This window comes from Juglans microcarpa x Juglans regia, chromosome 4S (assembly GCF_004785595.1).
Source record: "Juglans microcarpa x Juglans regia isolate MS1-56 chromosome 4S, Jm3101_v1.0, whole genome shotgun sequence".
Lineage (NCBI taxonomy): Eukaryota > Viridiplantae > Streptophyta > Magnoliopsida > Fagales > Juglandaceae > Juglans > Juglans microcarpa x Juglans regia.
The window spans coordinates 5553345-5564715 of NC_054601.1; the positions used below are offsets into that span (position 1 = coordinate 5553345).

Consider the following 11371-nt stretch of genomic DNA (forward strand, 5'->3'; position numbering starts at 1 on the left):
ACTATGTGTTTTCTCAAATTGACTAATTATTTGCAGTTTTGAAGTTCCTCTTTCCACCCCCTCCCTCCTCTTTGTGTGTGCAAGAATAATTCAATCTGACCAGCAATATTGGCACGTCCTAGATCGTTCAATGATTGTAATTTGCACCTCATACTCTCATAGATTTGTAGGGTCGTACGAGTTCTGTTTTTTCTCTTCACTGGTAAGACAGATATCAAAATAACAATGCCACTCTTTACTCTTAGAGTTTTGCATTTTTAGTTGCACCGGTTGATATGAAATGCTTTAAATAAGAAAAATTATTCTCATCGGCTACTACTTACCACTCTACATTCTATGAAAAATACTCTCATATCTTACGAAAAACACCTCGAAACTTTATGAAAAAACTATAGGAATGAGATGTGAGAGTGAATAGTAACTGATGCATAATAAATCCCTTTAAATAATACTAAGTCAATTTAAACGAAAACTCAAGTTAGAGATGGCAAAATTCAAGAAGAACAACAATACTATAAAAAAAAAAAAAAAAAAAAAAAAAAATTGGAACTTTGCAAGAGTTTAGAGCATAGGAATTTGTAGGCCGTACATCAAAAAAAAAAATTTGAGCACATGGGTGATTTATAATGACCATAATTACTGATAACTAGGGTAAAACTTGGACTGAATTGGACCACAGACAAAGGTAACTACATTTAACTTAGGATGCTTGTTCTTGGATTCACTGGGAGGTGCTAAAAAAATGGGATTTCTAAAGAGACTTTTGTGACACAAATTTCAAACTCCTCCTCTCCCTCCTTTATATATATATATTTTTTTTCCTGCATTCTTTGAAATGCTCTTTTCTCTACACTCTTTGGAATCCACCCTTTTTGATCTGCTTTTGCCGTTTCACCCTCAAAAGTTTGCTCGCAGCTAGGGACAGTACCAAAGCGACCAAGAACTTTGCTCATATCATATGGTTCATGTCAGTCTGTGCAAATTTCAAAGACCATATTCCCTTCCACCATTATTTTAAGCAGACTGAGAAACACGAGTGAGCTGGTCCCTCCTTCCTCCTTCCTCCCTCAGACTTTTCCTCATTTTCTAACTCTAAAAGAGAGTCTTCCTACTTAACCAAAAAAACAAAAAAAGAGTCTTCCTGAAGTACTGTATGTTTGAGATCCGAGCTTAACAGAGTGTCATTCACACCTAGCCACTGCATATTTTTTTAACTCATCCATTTGGTTTTTTTTTTTTTTTAATTCCTTAATTCACTGCTACAAGCCGGCCAAGGTCTGTTCATATGTTATCAGTACGTTGTAGCTAGCCTTGGGGCCACCCTTTCTTTTAAAACCCTTCTTCTTGCATTCAAGATAATAAAATATTAGTGATTCCTGATCAAATTTTGATCCCTTATGCTCTCGGTTTTGAAGTTTTGATACCATTTAATGGGTTTAAACTTAATACACTTGATAGTCATATAAACTACGTATATTTTTCTCTGATTCCATAGTACCCTTGTGTTTACACATATATTAAATCAATAATCATGTCTTCCAAATTAAAGACAGTCATAATATGATCAATATTTTTTTTAGGGAATTAAAGATGTTCTTGAATATATTGGAAAATTTATATCATAGCATTAACAATGCCTTTGGTTTTATGAAAAAATAATGTTAGATACAGTCTTAGAATATATAATTCTCGCAAGCTCAACGTTGAATATCCCCATTCGGAATACAATAGTGTGTATATGATGTGCTGTTTTATGGCTATTGGGTTGCACTTACATGCGAGCGTGACCTCTAATTTCACATGCTATTAGTTATTAAAGTTGGTGAAAACTTCAAATAAGCATTATATATCCTTTTACTGATCAAGGACAACTATCATAATCAAACCATTGCACTCTATCCTTACTTAGCAACCTCTCTAACAATACTGGAATATTTTGAGTAACACATGATCATATCAATATTATATAAACCCTAGCTAGGAATTAATTAGGATATTATTCCAAGGTCTGGTATTTTTCCTTTGACCTTTCTTCCTATCTCCGGAGAAATTAAGGACCACTCAATAAGAGACAGCCATTAATCCAGATCCCTAGCTAGCTAGCTGAATCTGGCTTTAAGGAACTGGCCAAGTTTGGATAATTAAGATTGTCATTAATTAATAATTCTTGATATATATTTAAACAAGTCTCCTTGAGATTCACCACTGATATAAACTAACTCACCCTCACATATATATATATATATATATATATATATATATAAAGAAAAATCAGCAGCGTTTACTTATTTTACAGATCGGGAGTGAGTCAAATAAACAAAAATATAAATGAAAAATGCAGCAAAATAAAATTAGATTAAAAAAAAAAGAGTCTCTCTCTCTCTCTCTCTCTCTCTCTCTCTCTTTATGCATTGAGTTTCATGTGAAACAGTAGTGCAACCAAAACAACTCTGTTGTCCGCCATCAAAAGCAGCTTCCAGAACATCCGCCACTCTTCTGTGTCTCCACGGCAAACCTTAACCCAATCTCTATATTAACAAAAAATAAAAATAAACATAAAATTATAAATAAACATCAAAATAAATAAATAAAATCTACACGTTGAACAAGAAAAAGAAAAAAAAATATATGGTCATGTTCTTTAGGGCTGAATTCTCATTTGTCACAACATTCTAAGATTAGTAATATATTTGATAAACCAGTTTGAGCTGGCAAAGTCATCTGTCTTGGCTCAACTTCTGTCTTTATCAAAGTTCTCAAAAAACAGGGAAAAAAAAAAAATGTAAGAAAAAGGCATTGTTGGGTAATGTATGCTTTGTGGGTTTCCGAGTTTTGGTGTTTGGGGCAGTACATGCTTGGGAAAAGTGGGTGGGTTGCTGTTTCTTAGACCAAGGGCTTATTAAAATGTTAATTTTGGTTGATGTTTCTTAATTACTGTTAGTCAAATGCACTCTGATCACCATGGAGATGCTAAACAGCCATAAGATAATGTCATCATCTTAACCAAACTGGCATAAAGTACTTCTTCTGCTTCCTTGACCAAATATATTATTCACGTTCATAAACAAGATTTCAAATTATATATATATATATATATATATATATTTGCTTGATTTGTCTTCACTCGATCATGTTTCTCTATTGAGTTTGTCATGCATGCTTTGTTGATGATCAGCTTTGTTCTCTGTGGATTTGTGTCTTCAAGTTATTGCAGTGTTTGGTTGCTAAGAAATAATAGAAAGGGATGCCAAAAACTGAAAATTTGATGATACAGTATCATCATGAACTAGTTGTTGGAAAATTGAAATACAAATGTTCTGTAGTTGATAGAATTGAAATTGAAATGGACATGTAACCTTATTAATTCATATATACAGTTGACAGCATTTATATGGTATTCCATAAGGTCCAAAATCAGTTCAATCCTTATACCTAGAGAAGGTCTCAAGATTTGGAAGAGATTAATTTATAATATTTTTATAATTATTTACAACTCTATCCTACGAGATTAGCTTGTATTATAATTTAATGTCAGATACTTTGAAAGAAGGAAGGAAGAATTTCAACCAGAGCTATTTGCAGCCCTATTATAACATAGTTTGGTTTCTGCATTCTTCAGCAAAATCCAAATTCTGTCCTCCAGGCTCTCAGTTTATATGGGCCGCAATGGGCCTAGAACCAGTACGCTCAAACCCATACACCACTAAAAACTTGAGAATATATGACATCATCACTGAGGCTGTTTCGGGGTAAAAAAGCATCCGATAAGTTAGTTGCTTGCATGGTCAGCCCTAGCTCCATCCAGGCTGAAGCTTATCTAGACGCCACAACAACAATGAAATTTCCAGCTATTTCCTCGAAACCTATATGCATGCGGCAGCAGTTGTGATTTCTAAACTATAGGCAAGCCTCAAGGAAGGCACACAGCGAGGAAATGATTAGATTATATATGCATTAGATAGGAATATTTTAAAATTTAGGCAGCATTTAGGACTCATTTATTTTCAGAGATGAGATGAGATAAAATGAGATTAAAATTAAAAAGTTGAATAAAATATTATTAAAATATATTTTTTAATATTATTTTTATTTTGAAATTTGAAAAAGTTAAATTATTTATTTTATTTTGTATAAGAATTTGAGAAAGTTGTAATGATGAAATGAGATGAAATAAAATAAGATGAGATGTTTTCTGAAAACAAACGAGGCCTTAGATATTGAAAGTGTTTCATTTTATCTCACCATTACAAATTCTCATACAAAATATTATAAATAATTCAACTTTTTTAAATCTCAAAACAATAATAATATTAAAAAATAATATTTTATTTAACTTTAACTTTTATCTAAAACTATCTCATATCATCTCACTATCCAAACCGTACCTTAATTCATGCAAGGCAAAAAACATAGCGAAACAGGGCTCTTCATAACGCACACTTTCTTTGCTTCAACTCTATTTCCCACTTAAAAAGGATAAAACCAGAAGTTTTGATAATACATAGCTAGCACGTACTCTTGAAATCTACCCTTTCCATACCAATTGCAAAAATCTTAAGAACAAGTTTAGGTTTTGAATGTTTAAGACACATGATATGGGTTGATACCCAGAGTCTTCCATATATTACACATTTTTTAATCAGCACACAAATGACATTCCAAGCAACCACCTCCTCCAGAAGAAGAATAGGACCATCAACCATCAACCTTACAATTCCTTGTTCTATGGCTCGTCTAACTGGTCCTGCAGAAAGGCAAACACATAACCACATGTTAAATCCTGATCAAGTGATTTAATCCAGTCTTTGAAGCTCATGGTATTTTTCCTTTGGGGGGGGGGGGGGGGGGGGGGGGGGGGGGGGGGGGGGGGGGGGGGGGTTTGGGGACACTGACCTGTGCATCAGAAGTCCAAAGTGTTAGGTTGTCCCTTAAAAGTTGCATAATGAGAGTGCTGTCCTTGTATGATTCTTCTCCCAAAGTGTCTAGCTCAGCAATGGCTTCCTCGAATGCCTTAAAAAAAGGCAAAACAATTCAAAGAATTTTTAACATTTATGGATGGAAAACAAGGATGGCATTTTTCCCCATGAAAACGCAGAACATGAAGAATCGCAAGTGCAAAAGGATAACAATGTAATTAATGCAGCTAAAGCCACAATGTTGTATATATTTATTTATGCTGTACATAAATAAATGTTTGGATCATTAAAATAGGAGAGCTACCATGGCAATATGTATTTAGGCTTTATGTGTATGACTAGTTACATCTAGTGCAGCTTATTTCTTGCAGAATAGTAGCAATATACTCAGCGAACATGATCTGTAACTAGAGTACAGTAGATCAAGCATACAATGTATACTTTCATATATGTGATTTGTCCTTCATCTCACCCAAGATGAAGCACATGGTGAAATTAGCAATTCACTGACAACTATGTTGCTAACAAGTAGGGGCTTCAACATCACCATGGGATCCAACAATTTTGTGAATCATGCAAAATATCAAGCAATGGAAAAGAAAACAGAAAACTAGCCACCCTCTCAGAGACACAAAGGAATAGAGTGGATGTATCTGTGCATCTTATTAGTGTATTTTCTACCCATGGCCTAGCATCATCACCACCCCGTAAGTTTTCCATATGAATTTAATCACTCTTTGCAGCAAAAGGATAAAAGCTTTTGGATAGTTTAAAAAGGACTATTGACCCGATCAAAATGGACTACAAACTACAAGCTGCAAGCTAATGTACTCCAAATTAAGACATGTGAACCAATCAATTCCTTCAACTATCATAACCATCTGAATGATACTCGGCATTTTTGGCTTCATAATTTTTTTTTCACACGTGCACACAGGCATGCACAACACGCAGAGAGAAGCGTGGATTTAGTAATTGATTGTTTTGTTCTTTTTTCTTTTTTCTTTCTACTTCCTTTTTTTTTTTTTTTTTTTTGTGAGTGGTAACCAAACCTCACATTAATTTGGTAAAAAACTAACCTTGATTATACAAAATTATAACTGTGATTGTAATGAGCGCAGAGTTCAAGTTCATTAACCTTTTTGGGAGGGGGGGTTGGATTTTTGTCAATAAATATAGCTATTAGTTAAACTAGGGTCATATATGTCATAACATTTGTGGGGCCACTGCTATTTTTCATCGAGGGTCTACGTGTACAGATAACGACTTTCTAAATCCAAATATATGAAAGCCGTGAGCCAAATATATGCTCACATTAATCTTCTATGTCTATAGCTGACAAAAAGTACTAAAACCAATGGTATTGGAATCTTCAAACAACTTCGACCCAGCTCCACTGAACCAAATACCATAATTAGCTTAGCTCCGCCGAATCATTTAACTCAAAATCCAGAAAAGGACTTGACAAAGAGAAATTATTTTTTGAGACATTTCAAGGGTAATGGGATATGAAGCATACCTGTTTAGCCATGTTACACGCTTTATCTGACTGATTGAGAATCTCGAAGTAGAAAACAGAGAAATTGAGCGCTAGACCCAACCTGATCGGATGCGTTGGAGCAAGATCCGCGGCCGCAACATCCTTAACAAGCACACACAAGCACCAACAAGCACGATATGAGAAAATCCAATTCAAAAACCCGTAAAAATGGAAACCCCACATGCCAACCCTACTGAATCTAACCATAACCGCCGTGCCTTGAAAATGGATCAATATTCCCAATTTCCAATCATTCTTGAATCTGTTTTTAAGGAAAATAAGTGAAAGAGAGTTCCCAATGTTTCAATTTCTCAAGCGCCCTGTCTAGTTATATTTTAGTTATTTCAGATCCTTGATAGTTTGGATCTCGATTCAAGTCCAGAGCGCTTTTTACTAAATCCGCAAAAATTTCTACTTCCGTTTCGTTTTTCCCTCACCATCTGAGCAACCAAACACTGAGAAAAGCTGCAAGAGTACCTGAGCAGCCTTGTACGAGAGCATGGTATCCTCAGCAGCGGCTTTCCTCTCATCCCCGGACTTGAACTCGGCCAAGTAGCGATGGTAATCCCCCTTCATCTTCAAATAGAAGACCTTGGACTCGCTGGCGGAGGCCGAGGGCACGAGATTGGAGTCGAGGAGCCCGAGAATGCTGTCGCAGACCTGGGAGAGCTCGGACTCAACCTTGGATCTATAGTCTTTGACTAGGGTAACGTGTTCCTCGTTCTTCCGCCCCTCCTCTTTCTGTTCTATCGAGGAGACGATACGCCACGCGGCTCGGAGAGAGCCGATGACGTTCTTGTAGGCCACGGAGAGCAGGTTCCGCTCTTCAACGGAGAGCTCCGATGCCGGTGTCGAGCCGAGCACCAGCTTCTGCATGAACTGGACCATTTCCTCATAACGCTCGGCTTGCTCGGACAGCTTCGCCAGAAACACGTACTGGTCTCGCGTAAGGTTTTCGGGAATCGTCGATCCCATTGTCGGAGAGAGAGGGAAAGAGAGAATCGCAGAGGGGAGAGGGGGGTGGGTGGGGGGGTGTGAAATTATAGAGAAGAGAGAGGGAGGCGGGTCTGAATTCCGTTCGATATCTTTTGACCACGATTGAAATCTGTGTTGCGTGAATATTGCACGATTTCCGATTTTCAATTAAGGATAGGCTTACTGTCCTATTATATTCTATTTATTATTATTTTTATTTAATTTTTTATTTTATTTAATGATTAAAAAAGTAAATATTAATAAAATTATATTTTTTTTAATTTTGTTTTAATAATTAAAGATGTTAAAAAAATATTTAAAAGAAAATTATAAAATAATAAAAAAATTCAAATATACTTAAATAATAAATAAGTAGTAAACCTATCACTAACCTTTTACTTTTATCTATCTGCCTTTATTTTCTAAATAAATAATATTAAATTGTACCCAATCATTCCATTTTCATAATGTCTAATTAATTTCTTATTGTTGATTATTTTAAACAAATATTAATTCAATAATTCGTAAACAATATCCCACTTATCTGAATAGTGCTTTGGAAAATACAGACACTCTTATTTTCACCCTCAATTTTTTTTATTAAAAAAATTATATTTATCATTTTCTACATCACATATTAATATATTTTTATTTAAACACACATATTGATATGTAATTATGTGTATCTAAATAAAATAAAATAAAATTATATATTAATATATAGTATAGAAATGATAAATAGTATGTCTCTTTGTATGAAGATGGAGTGAAAAAAAATGTAAAAGTTGAATAATAAATCTTAAGAAATAAAGTTTGAATAACACTTTGTCTAACAAAACTATCATCTGCTGGTAATGAAACACGTGTAATTATTCTTTACAATTTTATAGAAAATAATTATATAAAATTTAAATAAAATATTTAATATTTTTAACTGTATTATCACATTAACTAATTGTAAGAATATTATATAAATGCCATTATATTGAGATGGAAAAAAACTTGTTCGGCTCCTTTGTTTTTCAGATGAAATGAGATGAGTTAAGATTAAAATTAAAATTAAAAAATTGAATAAAATATTGTTAAAATATATTTTTTAATATTATTTTTATTTTGAAATTTAAAAATATTACATTATTTATTTCATTTTGTATTGAAAATTGAAAAATTGTAATGATTAAATGAGATGAAATGAGATATTTTCTAAAAATAAACGAGGTCAAATGGAGAGGTGCAAATACCCTCCCATGTAATAGTCACTACATCAATTGTGAAAATGATTATTATTTATAGAATAATGCTATATACAATCGTAGAATATATAAATATCATATAATTATTTTTTAAAAAAATAAAATTTATTATTAAATTTTTTTTATATAAATCTCATATATATTTACTTTTTCTAAAATGAATACGCGTTTGCACGCCCATAATTACAAGTAACATTTTTCATTATCAATATGGCTTGTGCACGAACAAAGTGTATGGGCTTATGAGCTTATGTGGCAGCCTGCCTCCATATTGGTCAATGGTAACGTGACACTGTAGTATGTCATTTCGAGCATTGGCAAAAGCCAATGTTAATGCTCAACTCAAATTCCAATGCATTTTAAAATTTGAAAAAATATAGGTAAAATAATTTATATTAACTTATTTAAAAAGTAAAAGCTTAAAGAGTTATAGTAATTTTAATTATATCTTTAAATTTAAAGATATACTATTTATCTTTAAAAATAATATTTTATTATAAAAATTATCACAACTACTTTACTTTTCAATTTTTATTTTTCACAATTTTTACTTCCTCTAAACTCCCTTTTCTTTTTATTTTTCTATTCAATTTTGAAATTATATGTGAATGAATAAATATTATTATTAATTAACATATAGTTAGTGTAATTGTAAAATATAAAAAAAAATTAAAAATATTATTATTAAAAAAATAATATTATATTATTATTTTAACTAATCTAATGTAGGGTTATAGAGAGGTTTTAGATTTATAAAAAATATATATTTTTTTATCAAATTTTAAAAATGACTTTGATAAAGCCAATAATAATGCTCACACATAAATTTTAAATAAACACTATTATACCACCTGAGTTATAACTTATTTTGCTGTGTTGATGTGCATGTAACTTATTAAAAAAGTTAAAAATACAAATATAAAATGGTAAAGAAAACTTAGAGAATGCTTGAGAAATCAGATGAAATAAGAAATCAATAAATAATAGTAAAATTATTTACGAATGCTAGTTAAATGATTTGAGTTAAGATTTTTCTTAAGTTTTGAGAAATGAGAAAAAAAAAATTGAATAAATATATTATAAAGCTAAAATATTATTATAATAAAAAATTTAATATTATTTTTAGTTTAAAATTTGAAAAAATATTATTATTTTTTGTATTTTTTAGAGCCAGAACAATTTGAAATAATTAGGTAATGATTAGATGAAAAAGTTAAAAATAAAAAAGTGTTTGTATTTGAGTGATATTTGAGAAGAAAATTAAAATTTCGCTTGGATAAGAAAAATGTTTCATTTCATTTCATCTCATTATTACAATTTTTTTAAATTTTCACACAAAATATAATAAATAATTCTACTTTTTTATATCTCAAAATAATAATAATATTAAAAAATAATATTCTAACGATATTTTATTCAACTTCTAACCTTCATCTCATCTCAACTCACTGGCCAAACAGCAACTATGAGAGATTTTGATACGAGATGAAATCCCTTTCCAAAACAACCCAACAGACTTCTAGTATTTCTCTTTTTATGTTTTCCGACGCCATGCATAAGCCCATGAGAAGAATTCACGGTGTTTTTATTGTTTGTGTTGTGTTTTAAGATAGTACTACTCAGCAACATATATGGTATAATTAGTGGATCGAATTGCCGACCTTGTGTTTGAATGATTGGATGCAAGGTGTAGATGCCCATAATATTGTATTAGCCATGCGGCACATGTCTATTTCGAACTCAGCTAAGATTTTAGGCACTAATTCAAGCACTAACTCGCGTATATTTTATTCGAGATCAACACACATAATTCCAATGTTTCAAATAAAATAACGAGCTAGAAAACTCGTGTTATTTACGTGCCAGTTGTCTGTGTTGGTTGTCTCTATTGTAAATCAACACTGTTTTAGGAAAAAGAAAGAAAAAAAAAAAAAAAAAAGAAGACATGAGTTGTCATGATAATTAAAAAAAGAGTAGTGTTGGGGGATACATTTTCCCCTGCCCCCATGTGTAAAAGAAAATTGAAAAATCGGTTGATCCAATCAAATCGTATCGAATCGGTAGGTTTAGTCCTGTACCTATTCTTAAATTGAAACGGGTTTGGTAGCGGTTTTCATTTTTCAAAAATATGTTTGAACAAAATCGGAGCAGTATATATATATATATATATATATATATATATATATATTAAATTATATATATTATACGCTAAATTGTTAATTAATATAATATAAAAATTTTAATCTTATTATTCGTATCTATTAATCTTATAATATAAAATATAAGTTCTCTTGAGGAGAACAAACATTAGAAGAATCGGCTCTCAAGTCTCGACTTATATAGTGCTATACGTGTAATGGTATACTGAAAAATTAGACCGGATTAGACTAGACTGAAATTGAAAAAATTGAAAGTTTTAATTTCGGTAATAAATTGATTCATATTGATTATTACATTTCTAAAGCTAGTGTATATCGATTTAATTTCAAAATTTGTCTAAAATCAGATCGGTTATATCCTAAGTTGAGACACCAAGATTATCTTTAATTAACTGAATGAGTATGTTTTTCTCCGTTAATATCAAAACTATTTTTCCTTTAAGTTTCAAATAAGTTGAGTTGTGATTAGAAGTTTCAACTTGATTCGTATAAACTTAAAAAAAAAATATTGTCTCATTTTTTTATTAT

The 11371-nt window shown here is 31.6% G+C and overlaps 1 protein-coding gene across 1 annotated transcript; it reads right to left on the minus strand.

Annotated features, from left to right (window-relative positions):
- Positions 1-4513: 4513 nt before the first annotated feature.
- On the minus strand, positions 4514-7542 carry LOC121263093 (14-3-3-like protein B). The gene is made up of 4 exons (XM_041165885.1): positions 6934-7542; positions 6436-6558; positions 4894-5010; positions 4514-4744 (listed from the first exon to the last, which is right to left on the minus strand). Exons 1-4 carry the CDS (start codon positions 7429-7431, stop codon positions 4724-4726), a joined length of 759 nt encoding a protein of 252 aa, XP_041021819.1. The 5' UTR covers positions 7432-7542; the 3' UTR covers positions 4514-4723.
- Positions 7543-11371: the final 3829 nt, after the last annotated feature.

Excerpts from the sequence above, each read along its gene's own strand:
- LOC121263093 (XM_041165885.1), bottom strand. The coding sequence starts at position 7,431 with ATGGGATCGACGATTCCCGAAAACCTTACGCGAGACCAGTACGTGTTT. Across the intron at positions 5,011-6,435 it reads CGTGTAACATGGCTAAACAG|GCATTCGAGGAAGCCATTGC; the intron begins GTATGCTTCATA and ends CCTTTTTTTAAG. Across the intron at positions 4,745-4,893 it reads TTTGGACTTCTGATGCACAG|GACCAGTTAGACGAGCCATA; the intron begins GTCAGTGTCCCC and ends GCCTTTCTGCAG.